This window comes from Hippichthys cyanospilos, chromosome 7 (genome assembly GCF_059441005.1).
Source record: "Hippichthys cyanospilos isolate Australia breed blue-spotted pipefish chromosome 7, RoL_Hcya_1.0, whole genome shotgun sequence".
NCBI lineage: Eukaryota > Metazoa > Chordata > Actinopteri > Syngnathiformes > Syngnathidae > Hippichthys > Hippichthys cyanospilos.
In genome coordinates, this window is record NC_142375.1 from 4,754,655 (window position 1) to 4,772,131 (window position 17,477).

The 17,477-nt window shown below is 38.9% G+C and overlaps 1 protein-coding gene across 4 annotated transcripts in view; it reads left to right on the top strand.

The window, feature by feature from the left end:
- The window catches only part of sorcs1 (sortilin-related VPS10 domain containing receptor 1), a 113,756-nt gene that overhangs the window by 93,177 nt on the left and 3,102 nt on the right, over positions 1 to 17,477 (top strand). Inside the window, exons 19-27 of one of the 4 annotated variants that reach the window (XR_015866119.1) lie at positions 1,550 to 1,736; positions 1,909 to 2,042; positions 4,335 to 4,458; positions 5,913 to 6,025; positions 7,171 to 7,305; positions 9,564 to 9,663; positions 11,139 to 11,244; positions 11,805 to 11,958; positions 12,069 to 12,117. Coding sequence is in view for 1 of the 4 variants with exons in the window: in XM_088419334.1 (XP_088275460.1) it covers positions 1,550 to 1,736; positions 1,909 to 2,042; positions 4,335 to 4,458; positions 5,913 to 6,025; positions 7,171 to 7,305; positions 9,564 to 9,663; positions 11,139 to 11,244; positions 11,801 to 11,958 (1,057 nt within the window). In the remaining 3 variants the exon portion in view is untranslated. Of the gene's footprint in view, positions 1 to 1,549; positions 1,737 to 1,908; positions 2,043 to 4,334; positions 4,459 to 5,912; positions 6,026 to 7,170; positions 7,306 to 9,563; positions 9,664 to 11,138; positions 11,245 to 11,800; positions 11,959 to 12,068; positions 12,118 to 17,477 lie in introns of those variants that run through there. The other 3 variants (XR_015866118.1, XR_015866120.1, XM_088419334.1) reach the window with 3 other exon arrangements.

Below are 17,477 nucleotides of genomic sequence, written 5' to 3' on the forward strand. Positions count from 1 at the left end.
GAGACATGAGAAGCACCTTCGTTTACAATTACAATGGTTGTACATACAATATCACTGACTGATAGCAATAACATAGTAGTGAGTTTATTCATGCAATATTTTTCCTATTGTGTGTGTGTTTTGATGCGTACGGCAGTGTAATCTATGTTCTTATATTCATATTTATCAGTTTGATTAAAATGTTTATTATGGTATATTGTTTTTCATCAACTTAGTGAGAAACATTCTTTTTTTTCATTGTACAACTGTTTTTCTTATACTAATTTCCTGTGAAATGACAATGGATGACCTTTTTTATAATACAGATGCATTTTTTTTTATCCAATTTTATTATGATAACATTTATTAAAATGTACAACTAACTTCAAAGAGTACCACTTGTCCTCTTCAGTTTTTTGAGGAAAAAAGCATGTTCCTTACAAATCAAATTTGTAATAAGATTTGTATTGTCATATGCAATATATATATATATATATAATATATATATATATATATATACAGTATATGCAAAGTAATACTATACAATGAAATTTGTATTCTGCGTGCTTGCCTGAGCAGACTTAAAATTCCACACAATAGAACAAAAAATAAAGCAGGCAATAAAACAACAATAGAAAGAAAATAATGGCAATGATAACGAACCACTAATAAATGAATAGACTCAAATTCTGAGCATATTATGGAGTGGAAGAAACTGTATACATATGAGGATGATAGTGCAAAATATCATAGAGTGAAAATGATGTATTTAGCAACTTTTCTACACTCCTCATCACCCCCGTGACCCCATGTCACCTTATCTCTGGTAAAATCTCTGAGCTTTCAGTTTACCGCATCCTGACAGGCCTTGCCATCCGTCTCCACCTGTCAGTTAATTCCATTGCATGCTTCTTCTACAGTTATGAGTCAGAATGGCATATCTTGTACTTGTGCAGGTGCAATGATAATAAAGGCTATCTCTCTCTCTCTCTCGCGCTCTCTCTCTCTCTCTCTCTCTCTCTCTCTCTCTCTCTCTCTCTCTCTCTCTCTCTCCCTACCTACCTACCTACCTATCTGCTGCTTGGGAGTTTTACTCTCGGCACCCATACGCACTGCATCGTGCGTTTATAGTGTTCATAAACTGGAGTCCTGTGTGAGCTGGTTCTGCCTGACAGCTAATAGCATGCCTATTATGAGCAAGTGTAACCAAAATACAATTGGATGCCATTTTTCCAGATGAACCATAACAAATTTTCCTTTAAAGGTCTGGAGATACACTGTAGTTCAAAGCATACTTGCAGCTGCCTGCCCCAATGCCTTTTCAGAGTGGTGTTTGGGGTTGATGACACAAACAAGACAGTGGTGTGTGTGTTTTTTTAAAATTTTGTTTTGTTGTTTCTTGGTTGGTTCATTGAGTGATTGAGGAAAAGTTTTGGTTTCTTTATTCTTTTTTAATTGTGTTGTAGATCAAATAGAAGCGCCATTAGAATATTTTAAAATGCCCACCTCTGATAATCACAAATGAGTATGCGACAGACCAGACGTTCAGATGTTTCCTTTTTCTTTACAGGGTGACACGGCACAAACAAGCATCACACTGGACTTTGGAGATGGTCATGCTCTGACGTATTCCAACCTGAGCTCCATCGAGGGTGGAATAAAACACATCTACAAAAATGCAGGCATCTACCGAGTGACTGCAGCAGCAAAAAATAACCTTGGAAAAGAGACCACAGTTCTCTACCTGCACATAACATGTGAGATATACATGAATAAATATGTATTTTTACAAAGTTTTTAGGAATAACAGATAATCTACTTTCCATTCAAGGCGGAGACAATTCTCAATAGTGACGGACACATTTCATAGAAAATACTGTACATGCACTTCCCTTCTGTTCATGTTCAACTTTCTGTGTTCCTGAGAAGGTCAGCTGGAATCCATCCACCTCTCAGCTCCCTTTGTGGCTGTAAAGAATAAGGAAGTGAACCTGACGGTGATTCTGTGGCCTAACCAAGTGGGAACCGTTACGTATACCTGGTGGATTGGAAATAGTACTGAGGTACTGTATACATATAGTCGACTTTACTGTTTGTGCTGAATCCTCTGCATGTATAGTGGATCATTTTTTACATCATAACTGTTCACATTTTAGAAAGTAATATGTTTTCAAAAACCCTTGAGTTATATTAGTTTGCAGTAACAGAGCAGCCAAAAGCAACAGCTGGTGTGTGTCATAATTGTGAGGCTGAGTAGTTTTAGACTGGCTTTAGTCTTGTGTTTTGACACACAGGTGAGGAGGGTAGCAGAGCTGTCGAGATCAATACAGTGGTGTGTTGATTGACGAAGAAGCTGCTCCAACTGGGCATGTCCAAGCATGTTGTAAGGTTATGTTGGTGACGTCTGGCAACGTTTACATCAGGAGGAGTTTCAACTTCAACCTCCAACAAAACTTGTTCATGTCCCAGGGAAGGTGTGGGCCATTGTGGAGCATGTTCGTAATAGCCATTCTTGATGCAACCGACCATAGTCGGGCTGTAATGTGATCAGTGCCAGTTGTGGCAGCAATCACCAAAGTTGTTGAAGGACATCAGCGATAAGGGTTGTCGTCACACTTTAGAAGGGGTCCTTTTAGGCATTTTTGGCCTGAAAGGACTTTGGAGGCAGTTATTAGGTACCGGCTGGCCAGCTTTGACAGTCCCTGTGACAAAAAATGGCTTCAAGGAAAATTATGGTCCACCATCTGACATCTCAAGAATGGGAAGCAGTACACCATTAACATTCAGTATGTTGGAATTGGGTGCTGTTGACCTTGACTTGGGTCATTGTGAGTCAGTAGGGAGATTACTTTGAAAACCTTCTTAATCCCACAGACATACCTTCCTTTGAGGAAGCGGAGCTTGGGGAATCTGGGGCTTAAAAATACTACTCAATGGCATGGCCCTGGGGATGGATGAATCAGCAAGGAATTCCTAAAAGCCCTTGATTAGGGCCAGGTGACATGGCTGAAAAGTACTTTATATCACAACATCGTTAATCTATATTGATTGACGTTGATATACGTATATACAGTGGACCCCGGTTTACGAAATTAATCCGTTCAGCAGTTCAGCGTATGGCGGGCAATCCAAACGTATGTTAAATAGCTAATGCGTGTAAAACCCCAGGTAAAAACATCAAAATTGTATATACATATTAAAAACTGGTATCATAATAGTATAGTAAGTGCTACTTATATATACTATACATGTATACAATTAAATAACATTATAAATAACAAATTTATAATAGATTTATTCACCTTCAAAGTGACGTGACAAGCTTGTTATAGCCATATTCCGTAGTGAGGGTAGCCTAGCCTTTGTATTTCTTGATTATCTCCAGTTTCGTTTCCATACTAATCATATTCTTACATCTCTCTATAACATCAGTTGCAATCTTGGGACCAATGGCAAACCAATTAAAGTTGGAATTAAGCACTAAAATGCACAATAATTACCATATTGAAAGTGCTCTCAAACTAGCTCAATTCTTTAGGCAGCTATCATTGTGACCCCTTCCGCCGACCAATAGCAGACCAGCATCTTCGTGACCCCCGTGACGCCGACCAATAGTAGACCAGTATCTTAGGGAGTGGTGATGCTGACCAATAGCGGACCTGCATCGTAGTGATGTAAGCAATGATGCGTGTAGTTATGCATGAGCGCGCTGCCCCTAGTAGACACACATGCACACTGACCACCACGTTTGATTTTTTTTTTAAATGACGTAAGACGAACAAATTGCGTAAAGAGGGGACAAAAAAATGTCGTGGTCCACATCGTAAGATGAAAAAGAACATAAGGCATGGTCCTCTAAAGCATAGCCTGCATCGCAGGTAGGGGATGACATTCTGCTCTTAAGTGGAGAAGTTAAAGTATTTTGGATTATTGTACATAAGTGAACAAAGAATGGAACGGGAGAATGACAGTCAAATCGGTGAGCATCTGCAGCGATACATATTCTATATACTGTAGGTCTGTCTTGATGAGGAAGAAGCTGAGTAGAAAGATAAAGCTTTCAACTCACCAGTCGATCTATGGTTCTACCGTCACCTACTGCACATAGTCACGAAACCCTTGCATTTGAACAGTGGTGCTTAAATGTACAGTCAGAGAAGACAGGAAGAGGTTGCTGATGTCATGCAGGTAACCTTTCTGTGGCCCCTGGTACTCCATGTAGGATTATGCATTAGTGTGCGTGCCAGAGACATGACACCTTTGTTTTGTGGATAACAAAAGAGTAATGTTAAAAAGCTGTAGATAAGGCGTTCTCATGAGAGCCCCGCAGTTCTTACTGACTATTTTCCCTGCAGCCCATAATCACCCTTGAGGCAAGTGTGGCATGTACATTCTCTGAGGAAGGCATCAGCACAGTCACCGTGCAGGTGTCTGCAGGGAATACTATTCTGCAGGAGAGAAAGGCCATCTCCGTCAATGGTAAGCTTTGGAACTGTTTCTGATATTCTGTTTTTGCAGGAAGCTTGTCATGCCAGTTTGGATTGAGTAAGGTCTATATAGCCCTGTCTGCCGACGTTATCTACCCTACTCTACCGTACTCAACAAAATCAGTTTCCGCTGAGAAATTTACAAGCTTTACTCTTTCCCACTCACTTTTTCTGGTACTATTGCGTTGTGGATCCGAAAAAAAACGTAGCCCTGTGACAAAATATGACATACTGTATATCTTTGACAGTATTTATGTACTGTAAATATTTTGAGGTCATTGATTGGTCTGAGACAGATTTGAATATGCGACACAAAAAACTAGACAGGGAAAACAGCCACCATTAACGACAAATGAAGAGAAAAACGACTGTTAAAGCTTTGGCTTTCACAACCCTCCTTTGATGGACTTGAAGTCAATATCGTCTTCCAATTAATGCAGTATTCTTAAACATCCTCGTTCCAAGCACCAAGTTCAATAATCCTTCCACAAGCCCCATTTACGACAGTCACTGGTAACATGATGTTATTGATGGGCTGAGAAGCGGTGGAGATGCAATCTCCTTTGGTCAAGGGCTTAACCGTGCTCTCCAACGTTTTTATCACATATCACTGTCAATGCTTGCCAATTGTACCGTGGCCCGGGAAAGACGATTAAAAGTGCCTTCAAAATTACATACAGAAACAACACAAAACAAATATGAATTACACATAAAATTTGAACTCAGCATTCTGCCTATTTAATTTGAGCCCTGAGCTTGTTTTTTGCACCAAGCCGGGCCCATCAAGAAGCGATGGGAGACAATGAAACACAAGGTATGTTGCTTATATCCAGGCAGGTTGTTTTTTTTTTGTTGCATTCACTGAGGATAACCCCACTTCGCACAGACAGGATGTCAGAAATCCCAAACATATTTTTAAGGCTGCCGTCATTTTCAATCTCCAGCAGTTGATCTTCTTAAACGCTGGAAAGTAGCACTCTAACTCCTTACCGCTATAAATCATTGTTTCAAGTAAGACTCCCAGTGCTTCCTGTTAAAGGCATTTTTTTTTATCTTCGAAGGTGTGGGCTTGTCTCCTATTTCTTCTCTGGACTTTTTTTCTTCCCAAAGACATTTACCAAAGATGTCTTTATCGACTGCTTTTGATACTTTTTATGTGCAATTTTGACGATCAGGTGACCAAAATGAGTCAGATCTGGTCAGTTTTCAAAACCAAAGGTTTAAGAAAAAAAGATTTCTGACTCAGATGACACATAGATTGGAAATAATTAATTATTTTGTGTCTGGCCTGGTCGAAGTTACTCCATGGACTGATCCCTGGCTGAATTACTGATATTTGGGGACCAATGTGTAAGGGGTGCTCTGATACAATTTCAACAACAGCAAAACATTAACTAAATTAATGGGAATTACAAGGTCAAAGTTTATGTTTTTCTTTTCATACAGAATATTTCCACTCTCATCTGTTGGCCTTTTCTTCAAACCTGGATGACCACAACCCAGATGTTCCAGAATGGAGGCTGGATGTGAGCCGAGTAATCAAGAATTCACTTATCCAGGTAAACATGGTAAAATTTTGATTCTTGGTTAAACACTGTCAGCTTGACTTGAAATTCTGTACTATTACTATACTGTTATCTTTTGCCTTCGCATTCCTAGTCCATCCCGGCTGTAGTTTCACGGAGAAGCGCGGTTATATTAGCGTCACCAGGAAGTCTAATTAGAGTGAAGCCTGGTATTGACCAAATGTAACAGAGTTATACAAATATAACAAAGTTATAACAATCAAAGTTTGCACTTGAAATTCCAATTTATGACATAACAAATCTTGGTAAAAGATTTACAACGGTCTTGTGCAGTGCTGCTCTATCTTGCTCCGCGTCTACCTAACAGCGTTTGTTAATTTCATGAGGGATACGGGCACTCTTACAAGACACATGATTGGCAAACATCAACCAATGAAGGCAGGAGTTGTAATCTACTCCCACGCCAAAACCTGGGGGAGATAACAACACAGTGACCGTGTAAAGTTTAATAATTTAAGATTCAAGTAAATATGCATACTGCAGTAATATTTGTCTTAAATAGGTAAAGTATCAATTCTTTTCACATTTCATTTGAAAAAAATTCCAAAGAAGAGGGAAAAAAAGGGTATCGGTTAAGTGCAACAAAGCAGTTCTTCTCAAACACTTTTGCAGTTAAAAAAAACAAAAAAAAACAAACACAAACAAAAAAAATTGCAGCACCCACATACATATGCAGAAATTTTTAATGGCAGCTTTGTCATTTATATTTATTATTAGCATCAGTTTTCCATGACACGTTCAGCTTTTATGGCAGAACACTTAAAAAAAATCTTGAAATGTAAAGACACCTGTGCAAGTCAAAAAACAACAACAAATATATGAAGTGCAAGGACAAAAATGAGTAAAAGTATGAGTAAATATTCATGCAACATATAAAACATTACATTTTCTTGCTACAGTGAATGAAAAATTTGAAGCTAATATGTTCCCAATCAGTTTATACGTTGGATTTCTCCAGTATATGAAGCAAATATGGTTACATAAAATCAAGCATAAGTTAACAAGTGATGTTCCCTACCTCTGCACAGCGACACTGAACTAAACGCGTTGAACAAATACATTTTAGTCAGAGGAATTATGCTTATCAAAATAGTTTCATGTTTTTCCCTCTCCATCAGGCCACAGGTGTCCAAGGGGATCATCTGCTGGTCACTGTGCTCCCAGGATTGCCCACAACAGCAGAGTTTTACCTCCTGCTTGACAAACAGCTAATTGAAGGGGAACGCAAGAAAATAGCTGCTCAATTAAATCAGGTTAGAATGTTGGTAGAGAATGTACTATCTTGGCTGCCAACAGGTTTGCAAATGAGGCCTTCTTTTTATGGGCATCTGAGAATTTGTGCTGGCTAATTCATTTCGGTTTATTATTCACACGTCTCTACTATGGCATTCGTTCTATCCATACTATGTTTTTTGTTTTTGCAGTTTTTGTCATTCATTCTGCTTCAGCGTGGCAACAAAGTTACCGCATTCTGAAAAATAACTTAATACAACTTCGGTCTGTTTCCAGTAGATGTCAGTATTGATACACTAGTGCATATCCACCTTTTAATGAAATGCTCCTCGATTTAAAAAAAAAGAAAAAAGAGAGATATATATATTAGAAAATTATAAGTGTTGAATGATTTTGAAAGTCTCCTGTGGTTTGCTGGAGCCAAACAGGGAGATATTATCCGACTTGATTGATAAGTAATTGAATCACTTCTGGCTAGAGGTGGACTAAGCGGAGCTTTGAGTTTCACATTTAATAAAAATATGATTGTAATTACAATGGATCTGCTCTCTGTGGGAACTTTTCTATGAGTGTGAATGAAATATGAAATTGCAAAGGAAATCAATTTGGTTCATTTCCATGTGATCAACCACATGGAATACTTTTTTTTTTTTTTCCTGACCAGCAATATTTCTTTATTCAAGGTTGTTATTTTAAAGGAACATAGCATATTCAAATTTATAAAGGGGTTTGCTAACTCTGTCATACACTGGGACTACACAGGAATTCAATTTAATCTGGAAATAACCATTAATGATTAGATGAGTTATTCAAAGTAGCAAAAAGTCTACCTTGTGTTTATGAATGTGCAAATGAATCTAGGGGAAATTAATGAATATAAGCCGCACCTTTATATAAGCCGCAGCAACAAAAATTGAGCAAAAAAACAAAAACTACTTTGTCACAGATAAGCCAGCTGGTTGTAACATCAAATATTCATGCAGAAAGATGTTTTTGTTTTTAAATGGCCTACTTACGGCAACATACTATCTTCAACAGACTGAACATGCCTACTTGTTTTGCACCACACAACCAGTCTTCTGTCTCCCTTTTTTTCTTAATTTATTCAGTATTTTAGTGAACATAAACACATTGCACAAAATTCATATATACAGTTAATCTCCTCTACAGGGAAACCTGCATGCGCAAAAATACCCCCAGTGTGAAATAATCTTCATGCATTCAAGCCTTTCCCTATGTTTTACTTCCCTCCTAGAAGGAAAAAACCTCTTGTTGCATCATACGAAATGTTTTTTTCTGCATTTGCCTAGCATTGAAATTCACTACAGCGAAAATAAGCCTGCAACAAGTCTAGCTTGGTTTATGCTTGACGAGCCGGCACGCGCTTTATACTCAGTGAGGCTTTTCCTCGCAGTCAGACGATATTCTCCCATACTATACAGTAGGTGGCAGTAAATATACTCTACAGCATATAAACAACACTACTCTATAACAGAGGTAGAGAATCCTAGTAGATTCAAACGATTTAAATTCTTGCAAGCGTTTTTTTAACAAACTGCTCATCTCTCCCCAACAGAGCACCTTTATTCTTTGCGGCAATACTCGCCTGACAAAAACTAAAAGTTTAAATGTTGCAAACAAGTGGCCGAGACCCTGCTAAATATTGTGCTGACAATGCTGCACTATCGTTAGCTTAGCACAGTAACTACGGTTCAACAGCTGTTAAGTGAAGCAAACGCTGCACATACCAGTTGTCCCAAGTTCTCGCTTCCCCCTGCGTGAACCGTTGAATGTTCCCGAAGTTGATTGGCTGCGGCGACTCGAAACGGGGAAAAAGTGAATAAAAAATAACTTCATGCGAAAGGCAAAATTTCGCTTCTCGTGACCGCGCATGGCTATTTGAGTTGCTCCAACGCGGCCCGGTACCAGTTGATCCATGGACCGGTACAGGTCCGCGGACCAGGGGTTGGGGACCACTGATTTAAAGTATTTCTCTAAGCCTAACATAAATACATTGTGAGGGTGATAGTGACTGGATGTTGGTCCCAGAATGCAGAATATCGACCCCATATAAACACGATGGAGCGGCCAATTAATGCATCACTCACAAAGCAGGTATTATATCATTAATATTTAATGATGTATGCACCCAAAGGTTGATTTTATGTCAAATAAAATGTGTGAAATAAAATTAAATGTCAGATATAAAACTGTTTTACAGTTTGATTACCAAACTATGTCTTTTTTTATTTATGTATTTATTTATTTTAATCAACAGCTATCTGAAACGATGCTTAGTGCCTTGAATCAAAATCTGGTTCAGTTCACCCTGCGGCCTGGGGTCCAGATCACAGTCTACGCAGCACACCTATCAGCAGGTAATGACACAGCCACTGGTGTGAAACTTTTTGGGGGTTCCCCTTTTCATTAAAATGTCAATGAAGCAATTACAAAAAGCAATTTGGAGGTTATCTGACCTACACATAGGATATGCATAACATTTTATCTATGTGTGTGTAGGTGTGGGCATGTGTGCAACCGTGCACTAACAAAACTTTGGGGAAGCTTTATTCAATTTCATGGGCCATACCCAATAGGCTAATTGCCACCACCTTTGTTGAATTGAAAATCAAGGATAATTTTTTTCAATGAGTTACTCACATGAGTACTGAGACTCCATTAGGTATGCACCCTTTTTTTTCCTTAAAAAAGTCTTCCTCAATCTCCTTAGTGGCATCCCAAATTACCAGTGGCCCCATCTGTGTGTGCACAACGACCAGCTTCGCAGTCATGATCGAAGCCTGTGTCTGCAGAGAGTTTCAGAAGTCCATCAGTTATATTTTGCGCGACGAGAAAACTATTAGACAGAACTTGCCTATATCCTGCTGTTTGATTCACCATGCGGTTTGAGTTCATTTTACCATAAATACCCGCATTTACGCAGCAGCCATGTTTCACCAAGTTTATGCCAAAAGACCGCAGTATATATAAGTATATGCCAAAAGATCGCAGTTAATAAAAGAGTCAAATGGAATACATTTCAGTGTTCTCTAACCAGTGCACTTGGATGCATATCTTACCACTCTTAAATGAATCAGCTGGGGCCCTCATTGCTTTTACATGGTCCTCTCCGTTTTAGTAATATTCCTGTACGTCAACAAGAATGGACTCAGACGGTAGTTCAGTCTGCTCGCTTCTTTTATTAAAAATAATGCCATAACGACCTCGGCTAACACAAGCTGATGCTAGCTGCAACTGCTACTAGCCACCTGACATCCGCCCTCTAGCTCATTCCGTTATGGAAATTATTGTAAGCAAGAACATGGCCAATATAAAAATGCACATATATCCATCAAAACTCTACTTATGTGGCTGAATCTTCGTCGAATGGTGTGGAATTAAAAAAAAAAAAAAAAATTAAAAAAAGAAAAAAATAGAATTTTTAAGTAACGATTTATAAGACGCAAAAAGTCTTATATTTGAGGAATCGCGGTATCTATTGCTTCTTGACTAGCTTATTTGTTAGAAATAAGTTGCACATTCACATGCTCTTCATATCAAATCAAGACTGACTGAAACCTTTCGCACTTATATCAAACACACCTGTTTTGTCACCCATCTGAGAACATGAAGGGTAAATCTCTGGCCACATTAAAGTGTGCTTCAAGCCACGACACATCTTGGAGCCACATTTCAGAAACAACAAAAATTAAAATTAAAAAAAAAAAAACAAGCAAAAAAAACAACATTTTTTCAGCTCAGGCTCAGTTGTCATGCATAAAATTTATTTGTGTTGAAATATTTTTGTAATTACTTTGACAATGATTACTTCCCTCTTCTGTTTTCTCTGCAGCACCCTTAGTGGACAGCAGTGAGAACCACAGTACTCCTGCTATGTTGATGTTGCTCTCCGTTGTGGTTGTGGGTTTAGCTGTATTTGTCATCTATAAATTCAAGAGGTAAAATATTCCTGAAATTTCATGTGTATGATGAGCCCAAATGTAAAGAAGGTGAGAGGAGGAGTTGTAGCTTGTTACGAGGTTACGTTTTGTGGTGAAAGCTGCCCATCAAAAGCATGCTGAAGTACAATTTCCCGCAAGGGAATCATTTTTTCACCGTACACATTTTTTGAAATACTGTGTAAGTCTTTCGTCTCCAAAATAAATGGCAGTCAGTTATCATAGTTGATCGATAGTAAGCCCTTTGAATGTAGGCAGCTGACCTTTCTAAAATGCTAAATATGCCTTCTCACCAACCTGTTACTGCACACTAATAGGGCAGGAGGTATCATGACGATTCAGACTATCAAAAGGAAAGAGCAGACGTTCATCACTTATACTGGTGTGTCATGTCATGATATGACACATATTCCTCAAATAGGCAATTTGCAGCCGCTATGATGCAAACAGGAGCACAGTGCAAGTGAGAATAATCCACTTGCTGTGGCCATACCCTTGCTCTTTCAATTTGGCTACATCCTTTATCTATTTGCCATAATGTAAATATTTTCTCAAGGAAGATCCCAGGCCTCAACGTCTATGCGCAGATGCAGAACGAAAAGGAACAAGAAATGATTAGTCCAGCTAATCCAGCAGAGGCCACGCCAAGCTCACAGCGGGACGTGGTTCATTCTTTGGAGACTTTGGACACAGTGCTTGACTCACGGCTCATTGGTAAGCATGTTGCTTATGCCTTTTCATTTTGGATCTCATTTGTCATACCACTGTGACTGTACATGTTCGTCATAAAATTCATGCTGCATGCTTGTACTTTTGTTTTCTAGAACTTAAACGCGCCAGTCCAGAAGTGCATGGAAACTGTAAAGCCAAATGAGTATGATGAGAAGTACATCTATGAACCCGAAGGGCTCAATATTCATAACCTGCACCTCACTAACTGTGTGCAGGGTATGCGGTGGTAGTTTTACAACCACAAACAGAACGGCGGAGCTTATAAACAGGCAGCAGTCTGCGCAAATGTGAGGGTGAACATTGACGGTTTGTTTTACAACCAATCAAAGAAGCAGCTCCTCCATTTAAAATCGGTCAATTAAAATCGGTTAAAATCGGTATATATATATATATATATATATATAGTGGGTCCCCGGTATTCAAGGTTAATCCGTTCCACGGTTGGGATCGTAACGTGAATTTGCGGGCAATCCAAATATGTTAATTAGCTAATGTGTGTAAAACCCCAGGTAAAAACATCAACATTGTACATAGGTATTAAAAATTTGGATCACAGCAGTATGGTAAGTGCTACTTATATATAATATACATGCATACATTAAAAGAACATCATAAATATATAGAGGATTTATTTACCTTTAGGTGAAGTGACAAGCTTGTTATGGCCATATTCACTAGTGAGGGTAGCCTAGCCTCGGCGAGGCTAGCTTAGCCTTCTGCATATTTTTTGATTATCTCCAGCTTCGTTTCCATACTAATTATCTTACGTTTCTCTTTATTACCACGAGCAATCTTGGGACCAATGGCTAACCAATTAAAATTTGAATTAAGCACTAAAATGCACAATAAATACCATATTGATAGTAGCCTCTAATGAGGTCAAGTCTTTAGGCTGCCATCTTTGTGACCCTGTTCAGACGTGCATCTTCGTGACTCCCATGACACCGCCCAATAGTAGACCAGTATCTTAGGGAGTCATGACACTGACCAATAGCAGAGCAGCATTGTAGTGACGTTGACAGTGACGCGTGCAGTGACGTATGAGCGTGTTTCCCCTAGTAGACACGCGTGCACATCGACCGCCATGTTTGAGGTGTCGTAAGGCAAAAAAGTAAAAAAAAACGTTGTCGTCCATATCGTAAGGTTAAAAAAACAAAGATAGAGCAGGGACGTCGTGAACCGGGAGTGGATTTGAGGAACAATTCTGTCATATTAATGAATTAAATACAATGACGTTCACCACACATATCTGCTCAGGATCTGCTTGCCTGCACCTCAATCAAAGTCACCAAAATTGCTTTATACTCCCTTCACCAATACTTTCACATCTGATTGCCCAAAATGGTGCAGAACCATTTGCCAAATTCCCCAAACACCAAATGAGGCTTGCACCGGTACAACAATCCACATGTACAACGTTTTTACACTCCGGCACACCTGTGCAGTCTTTGAATATAGAGCTCTAAAAGTTGAATCACATCAAACCTTATCTATTGTTCTCCACCGAAGTAGAGTGGTTTGATAACTACCCAATCTGTTTTAGAGACTTTTCATGCCAGGGGTATTATCTGTTGCCTCTGCTAATCTGTTCCCTCAATTACTATTATATTTTGTTCCTAAGGCAACCCGGTATTATCTAGTAAATCAAGCTCAGCAAAATCTTGCTTTATACCTTTCATTGGTTGTTGTGTATGTGGCAAAACATACTGGTACTCAGTTAAGGGCAGCGGTAGGATTATCGCTGTGTATGCTTGCATGTGCACGTATTATGTTAAAAAAAAGTATGTGCAGGTTACCACCCAGATTGCATACCTACTTATCAGTCTTAGCAATTTAATTCAAAGAGTGCTTGGTGACTTGCCAATACGTTACTCAAAGCACTGCTTGTGGCAATGAGATCATGAAATTGGAAGGTTTTTTTTTTTTTTTTCGTCTGTTTATTTTGTTAGTAAGTGCAGATCTTAGTAAAAATGCCAGTAAATTTGACTGACGAAGAAACAGACCTACTATTACAGACCGAAAGACAGCGATGGGAAACCCAGGTAAAGAAAGCAAAAACCCTGCCACAGTTTGGCTTTAGCCACAGGTGCTTCTGATCAACTTGCAGTCAAATGAGCATGTTAACTTACCTTTCAAGTGAAAGCACCTGTGACTAAAACCAAACTACGGCAAGGTTTTTACTTTCTGGACCTGATTTTCCCATCTCTGCCAAGAGACGGACCGACAGAAATGGAAGAGTGTTCAAGATGTCGATGAAATGTAAATGACGAATCGGTAACAAATTGGAAAATGCTCATCTCTGTTACGCTACGTCCACACTGACTGCGGCACGTTTGAATTGCATTTGATGCATTGCAGTCTGGGGCGCGTACTAGGCAAGACGAAGGACATAGTTGGAGTGTCAGGACAAGAATTGCTTCTTGAAATTCCAATTATTTCCCCTATTCACCGAAATTAAATCAATTGAAATTTTGTCGCTCTTTGCATTGCGACAGCCAATCAGCAACATTGAACGTCACACACAGGGGGCAGTAATTAGAGATGTACTGTAATTGGAGCTGTAAAGCACAGCCAGCTGAGCTTTCAATATGTAGACAGAGCCGAGCAAGAGGATTGTTTGTAAAATCTATTAAATTAGTGAAGATGACTAAGGTGAATTAATTTGAAATCAGGGTTTCTTACCAGGGAAAGCGTATGCTGATGCAAATGTGCATTAAATTTCGAGAGTCTGGGCCAGTTGATGTATATTTCTAAATGAATTATTCGGGTAGTTGCAGTTTAAATGATAGATGAAAATTTAAATTTTTGTAATTGATTAACTGGTAGAAATAATGATTTTTTTGTACAAACTAAATAAATAACAAACGTTCATGAAGACACAATATTTATTGTTAAACTAAAACAATAATCATTTGTTGTCAAGAACATGGAAACAAGAGTAAAACTAAGGCTGTTCTGGAGTTAAAAATTTGATTATATTTCTGGTATTTAGTATATCATCAAACTTTACGAAAACATTTTGGATTTATTTTTGTAGTTCACTAACACAACGGGACACTCTATCCAAGTTCACCCAGAGACAGGCAAGCATGAAGAAAAGTTGATTTATTAACAGTAGACAACCTGACTTGCCGTCAACAGCAGCTGGCTTGTACGAAAGAGGCAGAGTCATATACTGGGTAGGTAATAGATTGCACCTGCTGGTGATTGGACTGATGGAATGCAATTTGCTGACATTCCTTATCACGCATTGGCTAAGTAGAAGAAAATCTTAAGAGTTTTTCAGCTCGACAAGTTCATGGACGGTCAAGGAAAACACTTGAAAGTTTTGCGGGGTGAAAAGTGGAAATGCGAGCTGGCATTTCTGGCTGACATAAAAACTCATCTCAAAGTCTTAAACCTCCAGCTCCAGGGACGTGATAACATGATCACTGACAGCAAAGGCATTTCAAGTATAGCTGCTTTTATGGGGGACACAAATGCACCAGTGTTCCTTGCTTCTCGATTGCCAAGTAATGCTGAACCGAGTCGGCAGGCACAACGGTGTTCCCAAATGTGCATTTTGCTGATGAACTGAGCACACGGCGCGGTGCATTGGTGACTGAAGAAAAAAAAGAAAGTATTTCGAGTTGCTTCGCAAACCATTTGCCGTTGATGTGGAAACTGTACCTGTGCAGATTCAAATGGCGGTTGCACTGATTGAGTTGCAACGTAATGGGACACTAAAGGCAAAGTATGACACTGTGGCCCGCACAGTTTATTTACTCCATTACCTATAACCCATAGTTATATAACTTGGTCTACATGTGGCTCGAACCTTGCGCGCTGTTCTCAGTGATGAAGACCAACAAAACAGCACACAGGAGTTGTCTCACTGATGAGGACCTGCAGTCCGTCCTGAGAACCCCCACAACACAGGGCCTCACACCAAACATAAACAAACTTCTTGCCAAAAAGGAAGCCAAAAATCTAGCTCTGATAAAATGGCATAAGAACAAAGAACACTGAATGATTTTATTTGTTATTATTGAGAAGCATACATTTTATTTGATCTATTTTAAGTTTAAACATGTTCATATTTTGAATTTGTATAATAAATATATTATTGAGATTTTATAATGGTGAGCAAAATCTTTTAGAATATTTGGACAATTTAAGTTTATTTTTTAATAAATTGATATAAGAGCAAAGAAATTTAAATGTTTAGATTTGTTATTTTAACATTTACATGTATTTTGTTTTATCTTGTTTTGTTGCCTGTGTGGAGGCAGCATAACAACCACGACTTAACACTATTCCTGTTTGTCACAGCTTAAACATGATTGGGACACGCAATAGAAAAAGCCACTTTTAATTCTTACACAATCAGAAGATCCATGATTGTCAAACTCCATTTGTTACCAATGGAGTGAAACGTTGCATTTATATCCGTCCAGTAAATGTTGTTATTGCAAATGTTAAGTTCATTCTAAGTGTAAGTTCAAAAACAGGGGAAAAAATGTGTTGGCTGGGGGTGTTTAACAAAGAGTTAATGGGGTCACTTGACGATGGCCTGAAGGGGTCGGGGCACTGACGACCGATGACTGTCAAACTAGCAAAAAAATTGTAGGTTGTCCACCTCTGATTTTTGAACATTTCAGGTTGGTTTGCCTCATTTAAAGTGTACCTACGGAGATCCCAAATTGAGGTCTTGGTGGGTAAAAGAAGCAATATTGTAAAGTTGATAAATAGCTGGTGTTTCAATTCTTGGGTCTCATCCTTTATCTGCCAAATGACTTTGCCCAGAATCACCCTCGTTAGTTTTAAAAGACGGACATTGTGGGAACAGATGTGACATCAAGTCATTGACAGGGTCATTCCTTTCCCTACCGAGTGATTTCCAGAACGTTGTTGTCATTGCTAATATGATGAAAAATGTAGAGGACATGGGCTGACATGGATATTTATTTGAGACAGTAGAGGCCTCCACTTTGATATCAGGGCAATGGAAATTCGAGACTGATTTTTCAGATGAAGAAAATGCATTTGAGAGACCGAGCAGAGTGGAGATGGAGGCTGCTGCTTTGACCAGATTCCAAAGACTGATATTAAGTGCTTTTGTGACCATTAACGTCAAATTACAGTGAATAAAATGGAAAAAAATGGTTTAAAATGCCTAACTTTGTAGGCTGATTGACCATCTTATGTTGTCCACAAACATCATTGGCTTGATCAACAAGTGTGTGCATGCACTCCTGATCAGCTGTTTAACCGGTAAGTTTTTCACCGCGCAGAAGCCCTTTCTTTCTTGTTGAAATGTTATGCAGAATTGCACTGCCATTTAGCTGTTCAAAGCTGGATATTCTCCGCTTTCCAGCCGAACTTGTGTGAGTAGTTAAATCAATTGGCAATTGCCGGAGACCCCCTTTAACGCGCTACAAAGCATGCTCAGCTGTCTGTCAACACCACAGAAAAACATTCTTTCTTGTTGAAATGTATTCCAGCCCTGCTATTTTGCTCTT